The 21,886-nt window shown below is 40.4% G+C and overlaps 2 protein-coding genes across 12 annotated transcripts in view; one reads left to right on the forward strand and one right to left on the reverse strand.

Moving 5' to 3' along the window:
• Positions 1–1,312: 1,312 nt before the first annotated feature.
• Positions 1,313–7,929, reverse strand: NDUFB9 (NADH:ubiquinone oxidoreductase subunit B9). The gene is made up of 4 exons (XM_006179724.3): positions 7,772–7,929; positions 5,007–5,199; positions 4,306–4,419; positions 1,313–1,538 (listed from the first exon to the last, which is right to left on the reverse strand). Exons 1-4 carry the CDS (start codon positions 7,870–7,872, stop codon positions 1,407–1,409), a joined length of 540 nt encoding a protein of 179 aa, XP_006179786.1. The 5' UTR covers positions 7,873–7,929; the 3' UTR covers positions 1,313–1,406.
• A 37-nt stretch (positions 7,930–7,966) lies between these two features.
• The window catches only part of TATDN1 (TatD DNase domain containing 1), a 30,347-nt gene continuing 16,427 nt past the window's right edge, over positions 7,967–21,886 (forward strand). For 3 of the 11 annotated variants that reach the window (XM_032467618.1, XM_032467619.1, XM_032467620.1), the window contains exons 1-7: positions 7,983–8,031; positions 8,444–8,566; positions 14,164–14,229; positions 14,814–14,863; positions 18,466–18,529; positions 20,077–20,220; positions 20,322–20,364. In XM_032467618.1, coding sequence (XP_032323509.1) covers positions 8,010–8,031; positions 8,444–8,566; positions 14,164–14,229; positions 14,814–14,863; positions 18,466–18,529; positions 20,077–20,220; positions 20,322–20,364 — 512 coding nt within the window. In that variant the 5' untranslated portion in view covers positions 7,983–8,009. Of the gene's footprint in view, positions 8,032–8,147; positions 8,171–8,443; positions 8,567–13,043; positions 13,162–14,006; positions 14,080–14,163; positions 14,230–14,813; positions 14,864–18,465; positions 18,608–20,076; positions 20,221–20,321; positions 20,365–21,886 lie in introns of those variants that run through there. The other 8 variants (XM_032467621.1, XM_006179726.2, XM_032467623.1 and 5 more) reach the window with 7 other exon arrangements.

Here is a 21,886-nt window from a genome sequence, read left to right on the forward strand (position 1 = left end):
AAACTAACAGCTACAATGAGTTATTAAGAACTAAAACTAGCTGGGTTTAGCTGAGTTTTAAAAATGGCTTTACCTTAAAAAAAAAAGAAAAAGAAAAGAAAGAAACTTCGAACATTTAGAATTCTGCTACTCTTTCCTTTGAGTCTGCAGACAATCCAAGACAAGGCAGAGGAACCTAAGCTGGAAAACTAACTCCACAATAAGTGTCACATGGTACTTCAAAAAAAAAAAAAAAAAAAAAGACTCCCAAAAATTAGTGCAAAAGAGAAAACTCAAAAGGAAAACTGACAAAAGATGGAGGAAGCAAAGACAATTCAGAGAATGTCTCAATGGCCAATGAACATAAGACATCCAATTTTATCATAAATCAGGAAAATATAAATTAAAACCACAAGATATTATCTTATTTCTAGCAGATTGGAAAAAAATCTACAAGCCCAACCATATCAAGTATTGGTAAGAGTGTGAAGCAAATAGCAACTTTCATATTTGGCTGGTAGAAGTGTAAGTCAACACACCAACTCAACAATGTGCTCTATGGCTGAGTAATTTTGATTCTAGGTATATTGTCCTAAAGAAACTCTTGCACATATGCAAGAATATATATATATATACACAAGAATGTTCCCTGACAGTATTTTTTATAATAGGGAAAGATTATAAACCACCACAGGGCCAAGAACAGGAGAAAAGATCAATGTACTATGGAACAGCCAAATATTCCACATGTAATAATTGTATGGCAACTTAAACGAATGAATACTACATATATTAACATGAATGAATAAAACCAATGAGTTACAAAGCAAAAAAAACAAAAACAAAAACACAAAATAAGTGTCACAAGAAAGCGTCATCCAAATAGGATGTTTTAACCCAACCATCAAACCTCACTCAAGAAAACACAATCAACTCCATACTTACTTGCTGAATGTGTGCTTCTGAAAGTGGTCCTTTAATCAAAGCTAAAATTCCACTAGTGGAACTTCTGGAAATCTGAAAAGGTATCTTATATCCTCCATATTGGCATACCTTCTCGGCTGCTTATGCCTCCCAGCTACTATAGTTTATTTAAGCCTTCAACTCAAGTTTGTTCAACTAAATCTTCAGAGGAGACCTTCTATCTGGTTCTGCTGCATGGTTTTCCCTTGATGGCACATGTTACCAATATGATTTAATGGGGGCAGAAAAGGACATATCTGACTGACTACGTTTCACATACTATTCTACGTCTATAAGCACAACTGGTAAGAAAATGACAGTGGCCCAGTCACTTGGCACCTTGTCACTCCCCAGAAGAACACAGCAGTCGCACCATATTGAGTTATTTTATTAGGGCAAGTGTGTGTATGTTCTGTAACTTATTTCACTTGCGAGCGTGACTGGTGAGGCGTCTTCCTCTTTCCCTACATGGGTCGCTCCCGGGGCCTGGTCACAATATGCCACCACAGTGGGGGCAAATCACCTTCCTTTCGGGCTGGGGGCAAAGCTTCAGTTCTGGGGCCACCACGTGGGGCTTCCTCCTGCAGCTGCTTAACCTAGAAGCGGGTAAGGAAGGAACAATTAAAAAGGAGTTGAACTAACTGTCCAATCTCTGCTGCAGAGAAGTGTCAGCTTTGTTTTTACTGTGTCATGTTGCACACTGATCCTCACTACTGAAAAGTGCTGTGTACATACCTGCATTGTTTTTATACCTACATTTTTAACTCAGACATAAAAGCTGTTCTCCTTAAAGGTTTTCCCATTCTTAAAACGGCAAAGCTGAGAACAAAACCCTCCCACTCCACCTCTTACTCATTAAGCAGAACCCTGACAATTACCATTCCAGTCCCCCTTGCTTTGGTCCCCCACCTGTTCACTCCCCATCCAGAAACATTTTTGTGTCTCAGCTAAGTGCTCTCCAAAAGCACCATTAAGAAACCTCAATTTGAATATATTAGGGGTGTTAATTTACAAGTCCCTCGAACAGCAACCAGGACAAGAAATAACATGAAATCACAGGTACAAATGTGCTCAGTTCTGCCCCCTGTTGCCCAGCTATGCTGTTCCAGCCAACTCCAAGACCACCCCTGTCCTAACAGAGGAGACCTAAGACTCCCAACTTCCAGATGAATGATTTTTTCGAAGCTTCCTCCAGAAAAACCACTTCTGGGTTGTGGTTAACCGGAGCCTCTATCTAGCACATGAGCTGTTTAAGAATGTCAAAGAGGCGGAACAGGTAGAGGAGGAAGGATTTTGTGGGGAGGAGGTTACCATAGTGACCAACTGCAGAATGCACCTGCTGCTCTCCATGAACAAATACACCTCAGGTTTCCAAATGCTAAGACATTTCTTAGCAGCCAGTGTCCCTCTTCTAGCTCGTTTGCTTAAATGCCCCCTTGAAAGTAATTCTTGAAACTCAGACACTGCTTCTTCACAGATCCTCCTACCCAACATACCCTGCTCCCTGCACTGGCCTCCTGTCTGCTTCCCTTCTTTATCCAGCCAGACCCCATCACGACAGTCACTCCCTTCTGAATAACTTCAAGTCCCTCGTCACTCTCGACGGTGGATAAATCGCACTGTTTATCTTCAAGCCTGCACCCATAGAGTTTGGTATTGCTAAAGAGAAAAAAATAGCGGAACAATCTAGTGTCACAACACGTTAATTATTTCCAACTTCAAATGTGCCTTTACCCTACATGGCAATCTAACTACTATCATCCAGCAAACTCATCCTCTCCCCACAATGATCACACCTTCTCCACATTCTCGAAACATGCTGTGCCCACTTCTGGGCTTTTCCTCTCATTTCACTTAAAAAAGAGAAGCCATCACATAGAAGTCTGTCATTTCCCATCATCAAAACTTCGAGCCCAAATGTATTTACAGACAGCTTCTGTCTGATGAGAACTGAGGAAGAATCCCTGCCCCTTTTAAGGCCTCCACACATGCTCAGGATCCCATCCCTCTTCTTAAAAACTTTCCTTCCATACCTTCATCTCTTCAACATTATCAGTTTCTCCCTTGCCCCAAATCTTCTAATCAGCATATACGCATCATTATCTTAAAATAATCTCTTAGCCTCCAGTTACTGCCCCATTTCTCCATTCTCCTCAGCAAATCTTCTCAAGAGTCACCCCACCCTCCTGTTGTCTCTTCAGCACTCTTTCCGTATGATTAGAAAAGGCTCTAGTCAAGGCCACTAATGCCCTTCCTGTAGCTGAAACCTCTGGATGTTATCTCCAGGTCACTCTATTCCGCCAAGTCAAAGATGACTCGGCCCCAGTTACTCTGGAGACACTTTCTCTTGGACTCAGCCGTCACACCTTCCTGACCTCCCCTCTCCCGGGCTGGATGCCTCTCAGGCTCCTTGTCCTCACCTCTAAAAGCAGGAGCTCCCAAGACTTTTCTCTCTACTCTAAGGATCTCATACATTTCTGTGGCTTCTCCCCCACTCTTTATCCAGTTCCTTCATTAGGGGGAGGGCACCCAGAAGAGGCCATCCACTCCCCATTCCATGGCTTTTAAAACAACTGGTAACTCAAATTTCTATTTCAAGTTCAAATCTCTCCTTTGGGCTCCAGATTCCTACATCCAAGGTCACCCTCTGACACCTGCACTTGATGTCTTGCAGGATTCTCAGATTTAATATTCTTAAATTTAACACTGACACTTAATTGTCCCTCTGACTTCTGTTTTTTCCCCCTCTTCCCTATCTCAATAAACACCACCACCAAATTCCACATGTTGACACTTAAAACCTGGAAAGCATTCTTGATTCTTCCCTGTCCTTCACATACACGCACCCTCCCCCCACCCCGATCCAATCACTTTCCAATCACTTTTCACATCCCTCCAATTGAAACCCTGAATCTACTTTCTTCCACATCTACTGCATCCATCCTATTGCTGGCTGCTGTAATCTTTAAACTATTACAGTAACCCGAAACTGGTCTCTCCATTTCTCCCCTTGCCCTCTCTAATATATTCTTCACACTACAGCAAGACTGAGCATTTTAAAATATAAATCAGACATCATGGCTGAAACATACCCAAGGAGCTGGTGGAGAAGACTAAGGGATAGTAGGATATAGCAAAGTCAGGCAAAGGACTACAGACGGGAAGGAGAGAAGCTTATTCTAAGACGGTTGTACCCGTTACATTTAACACACTTGAAAACAAAAGTATTATCTGAGAGGCAAGGGGCCAGAGTAACTGTCAGAGCTGGAGTCTGGACCTCTGCACGTGCGGAACAAAACCTCAGCTCCTTCCGGTTGTTGACCACGTGGGCAAACTACATGGTAAGACGCAGGCAAGACTCACCTCTCGATCCCAGCTTTCTCTCCGCAGTTTCTTCCACTGCTCTCTCTTGGCAAAGTAATCAGGATACATTGCCTTCTCAGAAGGATGCCAGTCATCTAAGCACCACTCGGGAACCTGTCAGGAGAGGAAATCACAGCGTCATTCCACAGGACACATTTACATGCCACGGGGAGGGCCTGCTCAGGAGACAAGAAGAAGACATAATTCACGGTGCATTTTTATAACCATTTCAAGGATTGGATGGTTTCTGACCCTAAGCAACGAACAGCAGAGGACAGGCAGGAACCAAGATAAAGGAGAATGCCTTAGAGTGAAATAGCCTAGGGTGGAAAAACAGCTAGGTCAGTCCAAAGTGAACTGGTATCATTCCTCCCCTACCCAAGATCTCTAAATACCCAGAGTGGCTTTATGTTATTTGGAAATATCCCTTAGAATTCCTTAGAAATACTAAGCACCAATTAAAACGAGTTAACTTTAAAGTCTAAAAATAAGTTATCTACCAAGTCCTTTAGCACTCTGCTTTGCCAAAAACACCCTGGAGCTGAATTTGGAAAGAAAAGTTTTGATGGCAACTGGGAGAGAGAAAACTGACACCTGAAAAAACATATAACTATCTGAAAAGAAATCTAGCAGCTCCTAAAAGGGCAAGCGGTTTCCAGGAATGATGTTTGGGACTGGAGACACCTATGGTCCTCACCTACCTTGTAACACTCGTATCTCTCATAGGAGGTGCCCCCAGGAGACTCCGGGAAGATGTATGGCTGAGGATGCTGACTGTGCCAGAATTCTTCCTCTGCCTCCCTCAGCAGCTGGGTGGCCTTCACCATGTCCTTTTCATTCTTATGTTCATCAAACCGGGCTCTCATCAAACAAGCAAAATATCGGTATTTGTCCCTTAAATCAAAATGATTTTGGACTTTAGAAATATTACCTACTCAACTGGGCAGTATTACTGTCTGATGAGAGGTTGTACTTCCACTAACGCCTTTCGGGTGAGAACTGTGACTTCCCAGCACCTCCCGGACCCTGCCAATGGAGCAGCCACGTTATTATGCCGGCTTCCTTGGCAGCCCCCAAACACCAGCAGCAAAAATACTGTACTAAATACAACCTAAGCCCTTTCCCCTCCTCCCCTCCAACAAAGGAAAGATGACAGTTAGCAAAACAGAAGCTGCAGCCTCTGTAGGATCGTTCCACATTAATTCAATGACAACTTACTGAATTTCCTCCTGCTTTGTGCTAGGCCCTGTGCTACATTCTGAAGACACAAAGATGAAGAAGGCAGGTATTACATGGTGGGAACAGTGTTGCTCAAATCAGACAGACTTGGTTTTGAATTCTGACTCTGACACTAGTTGCATGACCTTAGGCAAGTGTCAGTCAGGTTCTAGAAGAAACTGTGGGCAGAGATCATTTAGGGGACTTTGACAATAATCCAGGCCACAGATGAGGGCTTGAAGCAGGCAACGGGGACAGATGGTGGTAAGAGAGAAACATTTATTTAGACTATAAAATTATGAGAGTGGGCTCTCAAGTCAGACTGCTTAGGACTGAATCTTAGCTCTGCAGTCACTAGCTGTGTAATCTACAGTAAATTACTACAGTGGTCTCTAAGCCATGGGTTCCTCCTCCATGAAAGTGTTAATAACAGTATCTCTATCTTACGGTTGTCCAAAAGATTTGATAAGCTGAAACATAAACACACTTCAGACAGTGCTTAGTACATCCTCAGTGCCCAACGTCAGCTACTAATATTATTACAAGGGAGAGAAAATTTACAAAAATCACTGTCCAGTTGTACATAGTGTACAAGTACACACATCACTGGCAGAGAAGTTGTGACTACTTGAAAATAATGCTAAGACTTAAAACTGACTGGCTGCATTACCAGTAGTGCCATTAGCTGATGCAGGGAATTTGGGAAGAGAATCAACATGAGGTAGTGAAAAGTTTCAGAGAACTGTAGGTAATCAAACAAATAGTTGGAAATACAGCTTTACAGACAAACGAGCGTAGATGGTAACTGAAGTCCCAGTGTTCGATGAGGCTGCCCAAAGTATACACTGCAATAACAGAGGGCCTAGGACAGATCCATGCAGAACAAATAGCACTATGAGGGCAAAGGGAAGGGAAAAAATCAGGCAAGTACTGAGAAAAGATGTCAGTGAGATTTAAAGAAACGCTGAGTTAGTGTTATCATAGTAACTACTTTTAACCTTTCCTAAAAAGCTATGAACTTTAATATTCTCAGATGTAGTTCAGCACTGCCTGAAGGAATTCTCGATGGCTTGACTTCCTTCATCTTTAAAAACTGATAATTCTCTATGTTATCTTTTTGTTTATACATCCATCTTCACCATTAATCTGTAAGTTGCTACAGCTGAAAAAGAAGCCTTATTAATTTTTATTTATTCATCAGCCAGCACAGAACCTGAACTGCAAATTCTGTCAGATGAATCAATAAGGAAAAATTAAGGAAGTAACTAACAATCTTACAACCCTCTAAACCTGGCCATCTTCCTGCCTAACAAAGAGAAATAGGTTGAAGACTTTACTGATAATACCAAATATGCAATCTGGGCTTCAAGGATTCCCTCCACAACTCTTCCAGATGTACTCAGTTTCCCACTGTTTAGAGGTTTTTCCCAGAAGCCCTTCTCCTGGGACTAGGTTTTAGGATTCTGCTAAGGGAGTTAGGAGGCCTTGCATTCACACAACTTGGGTTGTCACCCCATCGTGCATTCATTGCACCTATGTCATGAAAATCTATGTTTTAAGACTATATTCCAAGGCTAGTCACAGATGGACAGAGAGAGGGAAGGAGAAAATTATGAGTGAGGTTAAGGAATTATGTGGGATGTGATGGTAATGAAAAAGACTGGATGAAGCTAAAAAGAGGAAAGCTGATGGCAGGGGTGATGATGATGCTTTGGAGTTAAGACACCTGAGTTTTAATCCTGGCTCAGCCACTTAACAGCTACAGGGCTTTTAGCAAGTTACTCTCTAAGCCTCTATTTTCTCATCTATAAAATAAGGCTAAATAATCCCTAACTCCCAGAGTTGTGAGAACTGAAGAAAATATGCATATATTATTACTGCTAATATTAGGAACAAGAAGGTCATGAAGAAAACTATTATTTAGTGAGAGCTGGAGGCATGACAATCAGTTTTAGGCACTCTGCTTTATTTCCCTTAGTCGTCATTCAACCCTCTGCGCTGGTTCCTGCATCCGTTTTCCTGATCAGAAAACTGAGGCCGGGGTCAGATAAGCAACTCTTCAAGGTCTTGCAGGAGTGGGGAACCAAGCCTGCATTCGAACCCGGGTCTAGATGCGGGCTCTGCCGGGCGTGGGGCCGCCTTCCCACCCAGTCCCCGAAGTCCTTGAGCCGCCGGGTCCCCAGGGCCTCTTAGCCTCCGTGGGGGCCTCCGGGGTTCCCTCCCCACGCCCTGGGTCCCCCTCTCCCACCTGTGGATGCACCACGACTCCAGGTGGCGCAGCGCCCGCTTGTAAAGTCGCAGCACCTTCTGCTGGTGGGTCAGGTATGCCGCCGACGCCAAGAACGCCATGACGGCCCGCTCACCTTCAGCGGCCGCGGGGGCTCCCGGGAAACCGGAGGCAGGCTGCGAGGGGGCGGGACCTCCGGAAGGGCGGGGCGACCGGCGACCACTTCCGCTTCCGCTGGGGAGGAGTCGGAGCCGCAGTCATGAGTCGCTTCAAGTTCGTGGGTAAGAGTTTCCCCGCTTCTTGCGCCTTTTTTTCGACCTCCGGGCGTCGTTCAGGGGGCCCAGAACGTGAGCTCTTAGGCTCTTTGAGGGCTGACAGTGCACTCCGTGGAAGAGGGCGCGGGGAGGCCTCTGCGTACTGGTAATGTCCTGGATCTCAGTCTGGGTGCTGGCTTCACGAGTTTGCTTATTTGTGAAAATTCACGAGCTGCAGTTATGACTTATGCTCTTTCCAACATACGTGTTGTATTTAATAAAGAGAAAAGGGGAAACAAAACGACTAAAATACAAGAAGAGGTCAGTCACTATAGTCCCCTCCATCTCACGTGCATCTCCCGTCCCTTCCTGTCTCCGTGGTGGGGAGAACGGCTTCGAGGGACCTGTTCACTCACTAATTCGTGCGTTCATATCACAGCTTCTGAAAGCATCTGGTGGGCCAGGCACTGGCCTAGGAACACTGGGCACAAAGATCCGGTCCCTACTCTGTTGGCGTCGCAATCTGGTGGGAAACTGGAGGACCCAGATGGGGGAGAAACAGGTGATATTACTTGGCAAGTGCAACAATTCATTTAGCACCGGTAGAACGAGAGGGAGAATTCGATAGGAACTAACAGAGGAAGCATATTTAGTGCCAGGCACTTAAGAAAACCTGGGGGACGTCGTGACAGCTAGGATTGGAAGGGTAGCTTGGGACTTGAACATCTTGCTGAGTTTAATTTTTACCATGTATAGAGAGTAGAGCTTCACTGAAGGCTTTTGACGAGGAACATTCATTAAGTAAATCACTGAGTGCCAGTTACGTATTGGGAGCCTTGGCCTATGGGATAGAGCAGGGAATAAAGTTGGGCATGATCTTCGTCTTTGTGGCGTTTCCAGCTACTTGAAGGTGGAAAATAAGAATGATCACACCTCTGCTTTAGTAAGTTAATCCTGAGATTTCTTAGGTAGGTTTGGTGGGGGGTAGGGAGAAGCAGGGAAGCATTTCAGAGCTTGAACTAGGGCACTGGAAAAGGGAGAGAGAAATGGAAGAGTGGTATGTATGCAGCGTTTAGTAGCTGAGTGTTTATGGTAGGTAAGGGAGAGTGAACAGGTTACTCAGTGTTGGAATAAATACCTCAATATGAAATGGAAGCACAATTAGTTTGGCAGTGGGTGGGAGATGTGAGATCTATTTGTATTAGGTTAACTTTGAGAATCTTATGGAACATCCAGGTGGAGACATTTATTGGGCAATTGGAAATGTCTGGCCCTAATGAGAGAGGTTAGGATTATAAAATTTGATCTGAGAGTTATTTTAGGCAATATTTTTTCTAAAGACAATGATGTGGAGCTATAAAAAGACTCTAGTGGTGCAGTTTTCAGATTGGAGAGGTATGTACAGTCAAAGCAAATGCAAGGGAGACTGTTGAGTGCCACAAAAGAGGTTTTTACAAATGTTCTGGGAGAGCCTGGGCCTGGGGTGGGGTTGGAGGGTGGGTAGGCCCTCAAAGGTTGTAGACACTTTCAAGTGTGGTGAATCAGCCTCTTTGCTCCAATCTGTGATATAATTGATGGGGGAAATGGGAGAAGAGCCATGAAATGCTCCACAAAGAAAAGAGACTTTTTCTTTAAAAAGGTTTGTGTTTGTAATAAATTAGGTCCCTGCCTCAAGTCACGTCTCCTTAAATCCATCCTCTGTGTAGCCTCCAGAGTGGTCTGCATAAAAATCACATCAGCTACATTTTTCTCCTGCTGCAAATCTGTCAGTCCCCATCCTCAGGATACTTGAGGTGCCGTTATCATAGCATACAAAGCCCTTTTGTGGTCTGGTCCTGCCCACTTTTCCAGCCTCATCCTTTTTAAGCTTTGTAAACACTTGGAGGTGGCTGTTTCTTGCCTCTGACAGGGTTTTAGAGTGGCAGGTTGGGGCCATAATGTCCCCTATGTCCTCTAATGTTCTACCAACTACCATCTTGCCTGGTTGCTTTTACTTGTTCTGTAAGACTTCATAACTCTACCCTTTACCACATTATTTTATAATTAAATATTTATGCATCTGCCTTTCCTGCTAGACCATGCTCTTCTAAGGCAGACAGTTGGTGGTATTTTGTTTCCCAGGGGCTTCGTACAATAACTATTTAATGGAAGTATGAATGAGTAGGTGAAAGAATACGCATAGTTTTAGTACTAAGGTGGTAAGTAAATTGATAAAGGAATCTGAACCACATAAGCAGAAAAGACTTCTTAAAAGAAGATAGGTTTAACTGGAATAAATTTTTTTCTGTATGATCTTTACTTTCACTTTCCAGGTAACCAGTGTTTAAAAGTTAAAGTATATCCTTCCCTAAATAAAAAAAAAAAATTTATTTTTATTTTTTCATTAAAAAATGTTTTTGTTTTCTTTTTTGTTTGTTTTTTCTTTTTTCTTCCCCTAAATCTTTAATAAATTTATACAGAATCATAAAAATACACAAACATCAGATGTTTTTGTCTTTTTTATAACAAAAATGGGATCATACTATATATGCTTTGTTATGTGACTTACTGATAGTTAATATTTATTCCATGCCATTTAAAAAGTTCTGCCCGTGACCCACTACAAACATTTCTCTGCCTGTAATAGTCATGAGCAGTACTTTGTAAAAGACTATATTAGACCATGGACAGCTGGTCCAGGAACAAGCCTTTACATGGAACAGTTGCATGAAAAAATTAAACCAGTGTTACAAAAGCAGCCTTAGATTTTGATTTAGGACAACTGACTATCCCCAGGTTGTAATCCTTTTACATTTCCCCTTTCTCAAATTGCATAACCTGTGGCTGCCCCTTACAGCTACACCCAGTGTTTCTAATATGGGGAAGGAGGGCAGGAAGCAGAAGTGTGTATTTGTGTTTTATGGGAAACATTGCTCTTTCCTAGAGGACACTTCATTATTGTGTCTTAGGTTATAATCGAGACTAATTTCTGTGACATTGAGTATCTTGCCACAGGTGGTTATATCCACAGTCTGACTAGCAGTAAGAATCTGTGCTTACTCATTGCAGAGTGATAGAACTTGGGGTGTAGATTCCCTTTTCAGTGGAAGCTCCCTTTTCAGTGTTGGCCCATCCTTGCTCTGAAACTCACCCACCAAAGTTCACCTACGGGCATAACTTGGAGTATAACCCAGGGGTGGCAGCAGTGGTGTGTAAATCTTGATGCAGTTACAAAATTTCCTTGGCTGTCTTGTGTTTATCTCTGAAATAATATATTGCCCTTTTTAAGTTAAAAGATATCTTATCCTCTAAATCTTCCAGAGTGAAATTGATACTCGAGGGACTCTCAAGCTGTTACACATCCTCTGGAACACTGCTAGCTTGAGATGCACAGATTTAGATGATTCCCATTCTAGTAGCCTCTGCTCCTATTCCCAGCAAGTGAGCCGGTGAGAGAGCAGCTGACAGTAATTAGTAACATAACTACCTCTTGGGGCCAGCCAGCTGGGGTCTCTTAGGGTCTAGGATTTATCTGTAGTCATGTTCTTTTAACAGGATTCTGATCCTACCCTGTGTCCCTAGAAGCAGGCTGGTTGGGGCTGCTGGCCATCTCTTACCCATTCCATTTTGCTATGGACCCTATTTTCTATTCTTTGTCTTGGATTCCCTTGGGCAACCTGGTCATTCATTCATTCATTCTACAAATATTTACTGAATCTCTACTATGTGCTACCTGGTATGCTAAAATGCTAGGACTCGGTGGGTAGAAGCTCTGTCACAGTCTAGTGGTGGAGACAAACAGCTTTTTAAGTGGACTGGTGACTATTTACCACAGTGACAGAAGAGGGCACTGAAGAAAAGGAACATGGTTCTCTGGGCATTTGGTGAGGAACAAAACTTAGACTGGGAGGTCAGAAAAGGCTTCCTTGAGGAAGTGACACTTGGACTGAGCTCTGAAAGACTGAGTTAAGTAGGCAAAGAAAGGCAGGGGAAAGTTCCAAACAGAAGAGCCTCTGCAAACATCCTGTGGCAGAAGGGTGCATGGCACTTTTCAGGAACTGAAAGAAGACCAGTGGATCTGGAGTAGAGAGAAATGGGGAGGGGACTGAGGCAGGAGGGAAAACAGTATAGAATGAGCTAGAGATTTGCAAAGCTGAGATCATACTGTGTTAAGGATGTGAGTATCAAGGGTGACAGTTAAGAGTACCAATATCTGATTTATGAATGAAAAGAAACCTTGGGTCAGGTGGAGAACAGAATGGAAAGAGGCCAGAGTAGCATTCAGGTCAGAGTTGTTGCTTAGAGTGGATAATAGTGGAGAGGGAGGAGAGTGCACAGGCTCAAGAGGGTAAAAGATGAAATCCCCCTACTTGGTATATACAGATTGGGAGAGAAGGTGATACCATAGATTGTTTTAGTCCATTGGGACTTATAACAAAATATCACAAACTGGATAGCTTATTAACAACAGAAGAAACAACAGAAGATTATTTCTCACAGTTCTGGAGGCTGGGAAGTCCAAGATCAGGGTGGTAGCATGATTGTGTTCTGGTGGGGACCCTCTTCCTTGTTCACAGCTGGTGCCTTGTCCCTGTGTGCCCCATGGTGGGAAGGCTGAGGGATCTCTCTGGAGCCTCTTTTGTAAGGTGGTCTTGTCCAAAACAGTATCCAGTCCAGAGCCAGGCGTTTGAGTGTCCTTTACAATTTTTTAATCTAGCACAGAGGATGGCCAACTTTTCCTTAAAGTGTTACATAGTGTATACTTTTTAATTTTTCAGCCCATATGATCTCTATTGCCACTACTCAGCTCTGGCCTTGTCACTCAAAAGCAGCCGTAGATACTATGTAAACAAATGAGTTCAAATAAAACTTTTTGGACACTGAAACTTGAGTTTCTTAAAATTTTTACATGTCGTAAAAACTATTTTGATTCTTTTTTCAACTATTTAAAAATGTAGAACCATTCTTAGCTCAGAGCAAACAAAAATGGGCAGTGGCTCACAGGCCATAGCTTGCCAACCCCTTGATCTGGTGCATTTTTTCATGATACTGTCTTACAGAAGCAGCTTGGTTGGCTGTCCCCCAGAAGTCCTGTCTTCTGAATTTGTCTGATTGCCCTGTGGTGATGTTACATGCCGCTGAATGAATGAATCCCTCAATATTCCCTCCTGAGCAGAGGTAGTGATTTTCCACTTTGCTGTTTTAAATTTCTGTCATGACCTCTGTTTTTCAAGCTAGAAATTGATGTTTGTACAGGATTTAATTTTTTTTTTTAGTTTATTGCCAGTAGGCATACTTCTGACAGGAGTTTTTAAATTGCAAACTGTTACTGCCACTTCTTTGTGCTCCCACGCACAAAGCTGTAAAATAATTATTTACAGACTTAAGTGTATAGAGCTCCTACCATATGCTAACGGTTTTGCTAGGTTCTGACGATACAGCAATAAAGATGCAAAGCATTGCTTCCCTTGTGTTGCTTACAGTCTAGCTTATTACATCCCAAATTGTATTTGTAGCTTCCATATAGACTGTAAATTCCTGGAAGGCAGGGATCACCTTCCGCAAAGACACCGGAATGAAATGTCCAGAATACAGATCTTAGAAGCCATCAGTGCTTCTTGCTGCATCTGATACAAGCGTCTGTAACAGCTGAGTCTGCCCCTTTCTGGCCACTCCCTTACCTACATTCTCTCCATCTGCCAGAACGGCCTGTGGCTCTCCATGATCGCTATGCTGTTTCGAGCCTGGGATGCTTTGCTCCAGCTTCCTCTTATCCGCAATTTCCTGTCTTTACTGAGTAACAGTAATTCATCCTTTAAGATTCAGTTCGAGGATCCCTTCTTTTTGGAAGACTCTTCTGGGCTAACTTCCAGACTAAGTTGGGTGGTCCTCCTCTGTGTCCCCCAGTGCCAGTGTCTACGTGTGATTCTTAATTGTCTGTTAGTAAGTCTGCCTTCCCAGTTCTGCAGTGAGTTTCTTGAGAGCAGGACTTAGATCTTTCATTGTTTTTCTTTGTATCCCAGGTGTCTAGCACAGTGACTGACAAACAGTAGGCGCTTAGATTTTGTTTGAGTGAGTGAAGGTGTGAATGAAAAGGTTAGTAAAAGAACCTTTAATTTAAAGTAAAAGATTCAAATGGAGGCTCTTAATGATTAGAGATTTTATTTTTGCTTTCCATAGATATCGGTATCAACTTGACAGATCCTATGTTCAGAGGAATTTACAGAGGGGTTCAAAAGCACCAAGGTAAATGTTTCTTTATTAAAGTAAACAATTTTTTTTTTATGAAGACAGATTTTCTGCCTCAAGGGAGATCATAAAAAGCTTAATCCAAAAAAAAAAAAGCTTAATGTACTCTTACAATTGAAATATTAAAGGATTTATTATGCATCTTGAATAAAACTATAAACAAAATGAAACGCATATAAGCTGTATTGGTAAACCATGATCATGAACATTTATAAAACACCTACTAAAAGTGTTAACAAGCCCTTCTTATAAACTTCTGTAGAAATGTATAACTTTGCATATAGAACTTTAGATAACCATGTGCATAAAAGCCAAACAAACTCTTCCCTGTTATGGTCAAAAGAATAAAAATACAATGGATAAGTATTCATCTATTTTGCCTTATATGGATTTCTTTTTTTTAAGGTATTCCTGGGTCTGTTCTTATTATATGATAAACACTCATGAAATAGTATGGATTTGACTTTAATTTAGTAAATGTGATTGTTTCTATGTATTTTTCTTTCAATAAAGGATAATTAAATTATAGGAAAGTGAATTTTTATTTATCAGGTTTTCTTAATGTGGTGTTCATCTTACAGATGACTTACAGGATGTAATAGAGAGAGCTGTTCAGATTGGTGTTAAAAAGGTAACATTTCATTTTTGTCACCTTTATGATTTTTTTTTTAAGAAACTGAATTTTGCTTAAAATACTGTAGAATAGAAGAGAAGGGGCTAATGCCACTCAGCCTTCTTGAATATGTATTGTCAACATGTAATATTAGCAAGTTAATGAAATAAAATATCAAAATATTCTGTTCACAGTGATTTAAGTGACATAGACCTTGTGGGTGGTTCTTCCATTTGATGAGAAATGTAGTAAATGGCAAAATCTCCTTGAAAAAGTTTTTTAAAACCCATTTGAATTACCAGGCTTCTTAAGAGGCAACTTTTAATAAATTTTGTAACATAATTTAGCATTTGTTAGAAGTAGGCAATCATCAAAAAGACAATGTATCTGTCACCAAGTTTAGCTTTTACAGTGTATAACATTTCAAATAACTGAGAGGACACATTATTTTTATGGTAATAATTTGATTATCAGGAGAATTCCTACTACTTTTAGAGAGTTGTAAGCAAATGAATTTTAGTTGTGTCAAATTCTTTGAATAGGTAATTTCTTTTTAATTAGTATTTTTTTTTTAAAGCAAGCTAGCCCATACATGTACACAAGAAATAAGATTAAATTCCATAGTGTGGTTATCAGGACATTAGCAGCTACTGCTTCTAAGTTAAATAACCTCAGTTTTAAAAAGTGATAGTGTTGACTAAATGAGTTCTGCAGTCACCGACTCTAAAATTGTATTAGTTTTTATTCACAAGTAGTAAGAGGATAAAAGTTTACAACATTAACTTCTCATTATGTGGTAATTCTCTGCTTGGTAAATCACTTTATAAAATGCTTTTCTGCAAACTCGGAAATACCAAGCTCCTAAATTTTGTCAACTGAAAAAATTGCACAACCTAAAGTTGAGGATCATGTTTTATTCTGATGACTTGCTAAGGACTTAAGCCCAGGAGACAGCCTCACAGATGGTTCTGAGGGACTGCTCCAAAGAGATAAGGGAGGACGCAGGATATACAGGGATTTTTCAAAAAAAAAAAAAAAAAACAAAAAAAAAAAACCAGGTAGTGGAACATCAAAAGATTACTGCTAATTAAAGGAAAAAACCCCTAAACATCTCAAATTAATGAATTTAGCAGTTTTCTATGTATGGGAAGATGCAAGAGTCTGGGCTCATTGAAATCATTCCTTTGATATACACCTTAAGTATCTAAGGTCAGTATCCATTTTTCTCCACCAAAATGCCCTCTGAGTATACAGTCAGGGGCAGCCACAGGGGCTGATGGCTTGATGGCCACAACATCCTTTGTTTACTGATATGGCAGGAGACATTTTTTCCGTGTACAGTTTTCATGTGTCATCCATGTATAGTTTAATCTTAACATTTATAAGGACATACACACAGACTTAGGAATGACAGAACTGAAATGAAATTTACTTGGACATGGTTCCAAATTGAAATTTAATTCAGCACCTTGCTGTTATGTGGTAGTGAGTAAAACCACGGTTATGGCATCACAAACCTGGTTCCAGCCCCAGCTTCATTCTTCACAGCTTTGTAACCTAGGGTGCTTCATCTCTCTAGACTTCAGTTTTCTCATCCCTAAATCAAGGATGGTAATGCCTAATAAGTAGAGTTGTCATGAGGGTTAAATTAAATATAGAATGCAAAGCACTTGGTATTGAACCTGGCATAAAGTGAACAGCCTTTATTATGCTCACGGTGGAAGCTACCATCACCATCACTGTAAACTGGGAGAAGAAATTATGTCCCCTAGTCTTGTCCTTACTTTTTCATCTATTTGGAAAAGTTACAGGTAAAATTAAAGGTAGCCTTGATTAGAAACTATTTTACATAATCGAAATACTGGATTTGGGATCCTGATCTTAAACTAGGTAATGTTAGTAAACAACAGTTTTCCTGGTACTTTTGTTAGTGTCTTATATGCCATGTTTTACAAGCAGTTGAGGATTTCATTATGACTCTGTGTTCCCTAAATAGATACTTATTTTCCATCCTATTAGAAGTTTGTCACTATTTGAAAATGTCTGTTTATCATTTGCACCATCTCTTGTGTTTTGTATGTTGTCTCTTTAGGTGTGTACCTAGAATGAATTCTTCACTTTAGCTCAGTGAGCCTCTAGAAGTATGCTTTAAAAAATACACATCAGTGTGTTTAAATCACTTCTTCAGAAGACAGTGCGCCTAAGCAGCACTGCCTCGGCAGTTGTCATCAGCACGGCTCTTGAGTGACATTTTCCTTTTAGCAGATGAGCAGAGGTGGTGTTCTGACTGTGGTGACTCTGATGGCCATCTCTGTAACGGTGCTTCTTTGCCAAGAGCTATGTGTTTCCTTGCAAAGAATTTATCCATATACATTAATCCCGTGATTTCCAAACTTTTGGTCTCAGAACCCCTCCATATTCTTTTATATTATTGAGGACTCCACAGAGCTTTCATGTGGGTTTTATCTATTGATATGTATTCCATTAGAAATTAAAACTGAGAAAAATTTAAAATACAGTTGATCTGTGAATAACACGGATTGGGACTCTGTGGGTTCACTTAGACACAGATTTTTTTCCAGTAGGAAATACTGCAGTACCATGTAATCTGAGGTTGGTTGAATCCGTGGATGCGGAACCCTAGATATGGACGGCCGACTATAAGTAATACGTGGATTTTCAGTGGCGCCCCTAACCTCCATGCTGTTCAAGGGTCAACTGTATCTATTCCTTAATTCATTTTAAAATAACAATAGACCATTATATAACATAGATAGCAGATTTTTAGGAAAAGTATTTTCTAAACCAAAAACATTCAGTGACATGAGTGGAATGTGTACTTTTTTTTTTTTTTATATCTCTTTAATGTCTGGCTTACTAGAAGACCTCTGAGGTTTCGTATCTGTTTCTGCAGTCAGTCTGTTGTGATGTCACACATCATGTAGCCTCTGGAATACCTCACTGCACACGCATGACGGGTGACAGTGAAAAAGGCAAATAGCATCTTAGTATTATGATAACAGCTTTGACCTCACATATCCCCTGGGAGTCCAGGACCACACTTGGAGAACTGTTACGTCAACGTTATTGGATCTCTATTTTTTTTTTTTTTTTGTCTTTTTGCGGGGGGAGGTAATTGGGTTTACTTATTTACTTTTGATGGAGGTTTGAACTGGGGATTTGAACCCAGGACCTTGTGCATGCTAAGCATGCACTCTACCACTGAGCTACACCCTCCTCCTACTTGAATCTCTAATTTAGATGAACAGAATTCTAAATTCAGAGATCTTTAGTTGTTTATTCTTTCCTAATGTGATCTCTGTCCTTAAGAAACTCATGGTCTAATAGGAAAGACAGACATGTGGATACATTTTAGTAGGAAAGTGTGACAAACTCCGTGTATTGTGTGTGTGTGTGCACGCACGCGCATGCACATGGAGCGGGTAGTCAAGATCCACTCTACACAGGAGGTGGTTTTACAGCTGAATTTTAAAGGATTGATGTGTGACAGTCAGAGAGTAAAGAGAAGCATTCTCCAAAAAAGCAGCAAGAAGGCACATTTGGGAAACTTTTTGTGACACCCTGTTAAAGTGGGCTTATTTTATTTCTTTCTGTTTCAGTTTATGATTACAGGTGGAAATCTACAAGACAGTAAAGATGCACTGCATTTGGCACAAACAAATGGTATCCTCATATTACTTTTACCAAAAAAAAAATAAGAATTAAGTTATTTTGAAGAAGTCTTTCTGAAAACTGCCTCAGGTACAAATACAATGGATCGTGACTGTAGAAACAACAAGAAAATAGAGTGATTTCAGTGGAACATGATTAAGATGAAAAAATTCAAAATGCCAACTGGCATATCAGATGCTTGATAAGACCCTCGTATTTAATAATGATTATTTTAAGATTTCAGTTAATGAGAATTAAGTTCACTAGGCATAGAATTTAACCTCAGATATTCCTAGTGTACAATTTTTGTGTATGTGTTGTCATGTGTTTAAGATTTGAGTTGCTCTTTTTAAACTTAATACTGTGAAAGATCATTTATTAAATATTTATTGTGCAGCCACCGTGCAAGACCCCAGGAATGCAAGTAATAATATAATATATAATCCCTCATATGCTTACATTATATTCATACATTTGCATTTATTTAAAATCCATAAAGTTATGGGGTTGAATCCTACAAGAATCCTAGTTACATAAAACACCTCCTTTATCTGGCATTCATTTACTTAACCTTTTTTTTTTTTATTTGTTATTGCCAGGGAGGGGTGGGGACCATGCTTCCTGTGTTAGTGAAGAATTAGGCATTCCATGTTATTTTTCAAAATACTGATTTACTCATTAAAAGCTGTTTTTTAATGGAAGTCTTTCTAAAATGCATACTTCTCTTCAGAATCCACTGACACTTTTTCTCAGTGATTAAAGTCATAAAAATAATCATCTTCCCAGAAGCTTTTGATGTATATAAGAATATTGTCCTCCGTACTTTTTATCCCCAAACAGATACGCTTTTAAAAGTTCTCAGATCTCCACTGTCGACCCTCTTCTACTTCTTTCCGTGTAGCTGCTGTGTCACTGCTTTAAAAGCTCTGCCTCCTTTTATTTGTGAGCATCTGTGTGGGAGCCCAGGAAGCCACCACGCCTCTCCCGTGGGCCAGGTGCAAGTGCCTTCAGCCACTCAGAAGCCCTTTTTGACTTCACATTTGTGCTCCATGCAATTAAAACTAGCAAAGTATGACCTCCAAATAAGTGAGCTTTATTTTTTATTAGAAAACCGAATCCTCCTTCCACCTCTGCTTTACCCTTTTTAAGGGGAAGGAATGTGTTTTAACTGTTCTATTAAATATATGAAACATGACAGTCATGTGAACAGTGAATATTAAAGGTAAAATTAGGTAATGACATTTCATCTTACAAGAAATTACTTCATTTTCCATTCAAAAGTCTCAGTAAATACTGAGGTTTGGAAAGAGTTGAATTAATTATTTTTACTAATACATTAAGGCAGTTTTCATATTCATGTCCTACTTTGTTAAAGTATTCCAAAAATTCTTATGTGATTAACCCAGTGCAATTCTGGTAATTTGAGTGGTTTATGTCTATTGTTAAAAAAAAAATTGGCCAGCTGAAATTATATGATATTCTATTATATTTGCATATTAAATATAAATATTTAATTTTTGATATTTTGAAAATAACCCTAAGGCATTATTTTGTGCTAGATATGTTTTTCAGTACAGTTGGGTGTCATCCTACAAGATGTGATGAATTTGAAAAGAATGACCCTGATCTGTACTTAATGGAGTTGCTAAATCTTGCTGAAAACAACAAGGGAAAAGTTGTAGCAATAGGGGAATGTGGACTTGGTAAGTGCCAACCTATCCCAGTAGAGTGACTTTGTTTGAAAATAATTGATTTGTTCTGTACAAGTCATGAGTAATTATTGATTCTTTTTTATCTTTTGAAGACTTTGACCGACTACAGTTTTGTTCGAAAGATACTCAGCTCAAGTAAGGAAATTTATTGTCTTTAGAAATTATTGTAAAAGAGTGATTTTTTTTAAGCAGCTTTTATCAGTTCAGAATGTAGTTGGATTAAGCATCAGGATATTTTGTTTTTCCCTCTGTATATCAGAAGGTAAGTGAAAGCATAAGGGATGAAAGTATCTAGTTCCCTAATTATTTAACCATCTAATTTGATTTTAGTAGTAGAAATAAGGATGAGTTTTACATGATAGGGACTTTTGATTTCGTTTTATTGTTTAATAGTAAGTGCATTCATACATGAACCATTCCAATAAAAGGAATGAAATTCAGTCGTGGGGCATATGGTTTAAGAGCAAGAATATTAAAGAGAGATTATAGGATCAGTCACCAAAGCTAAGCATATTTTACTCCTGCTGGGTACTGGATATTATCAGCTTGGAACCTTAGAATCCTTTCATAGGAGCCATGTTGAGAGTGGTGGCTTCTGAGAAAATGCCAAAGCTCACACGCCTCAGAACTTCCTAAACCCACTGCCTGGAGCTGTTACCTGGAGTGCCTGGTGGGTAGTGCTGAAGGCTGAAAAGAAAAATTAGGGCATAGGCTTAAGACATGAGCATTTTGTTGAATTTCAGAAACAATGTGTTAATTACTAGATGGTAATGAGCTTCTAAAGGAGACTAATTTAGTTATTCATCCACTCAGCAAGTAATTTATGGAGTAATATATGCCAGAAACTGCTGAGAGTAAGGGATAATAATACCTGCCCTGCAGCCATTTAAGAATAAATGGCCCTCCATCCTGCTTGTTTTCTTACACATGAAGGAGGCGTCTGAATCAAATTCTCTTAAGGTATCATCTAGCTTTCTCATAATATTTAATAATTAACCATTTTTGTCATAGGATTAAGCCAGTGACTTGACGGCCTGAGGGGGCTGTTAAAATTATACATGGCAGAAGTGTGCTTCCCTCTCCCTCCCATGCCCCCAGACGCAGCCCCGCATGCCTGGTCCAGTGGAAAGTGCCTGTAGTAAGGAGCACATTGGCCTGTGAGCCTGTCATGCCCTGGGCTTCCGGCTCCAGAATTCCTGGAGTGTGAGGGACCATGACCAGTTAACAGGATGGGTTACAGTAGTGTTCGATGGATGCTTTCCTTCAGGCCTCTCAGCTATCAAACCCTTTCAGAGCTGTTTAATTAGTGGCATATTGTTTGCTGTGTTTTTCAGGGATATTAACTTGATTACTGGCAGGATTACTAAATCTCTGTGTCTCTCCTGGATATCATGTAGGTCAGCTCACTTAACCTTAAACATTCACATATTCACATTTAAGTAGAAAAACAGTTGTCTGTCATAGTTCCTTTGGTTAAGCCCACAGATCATAATTCCTCCACTTTCTTATCTGTTTTTGGCCAAGATGAGCCTCGTGAGGCAAACAGATTGTGTGGTGTGACCATCAAGGGCAGTGGCAGCGTCCCCCGGGATTTCCTGCCCACATGACTTTTCAACCAGTTGAGTTAAAACTGGTTCTAAAATGCAACCTAAATACT

Source organism: Camelus ferus, chromosome 25 (assembly GCF_009834535.1).
Source record: "Camelus ferus isolate YT-003-E chromosome 25, BCGSAC_Cfer_1.0, whole genome shotgun sequence".
Taxonomy (NCBI): Eukaryota; Metazoa; Chordata; class Mammalia; order Artiodactyla; family Camelidae; genus Camelus; species Camelus ferus.

What these genes read in the sequence shown, in the direction of transcription:
- NDUFB9 (XM_006179724.3), bottom strand. Translation starts at nt 7,872, where the DNA reads ATGGCGTTCTTGGCGTCGGCGGCATACCTGACCCACCAGCAGAAGGTG. An exon ending in GAGTCGTGGTGCATCCACAG is followed by an intron (nt 5,200 to 7,771) that starts GTGGGAGAGGGG and finishes TTTTGATTTAAG; the next exon opens with GGACAAATACCGATATTTTG. An exon ending in AGAGATACGAGTGTTACAAG is followed by an intron (nt 4,420 to 5,006) that starts GTAGGTGAGGAC and finishes CTCTCCTGACAG; the next exon opens with GTTCCCGAGTGGTGCTTAGA.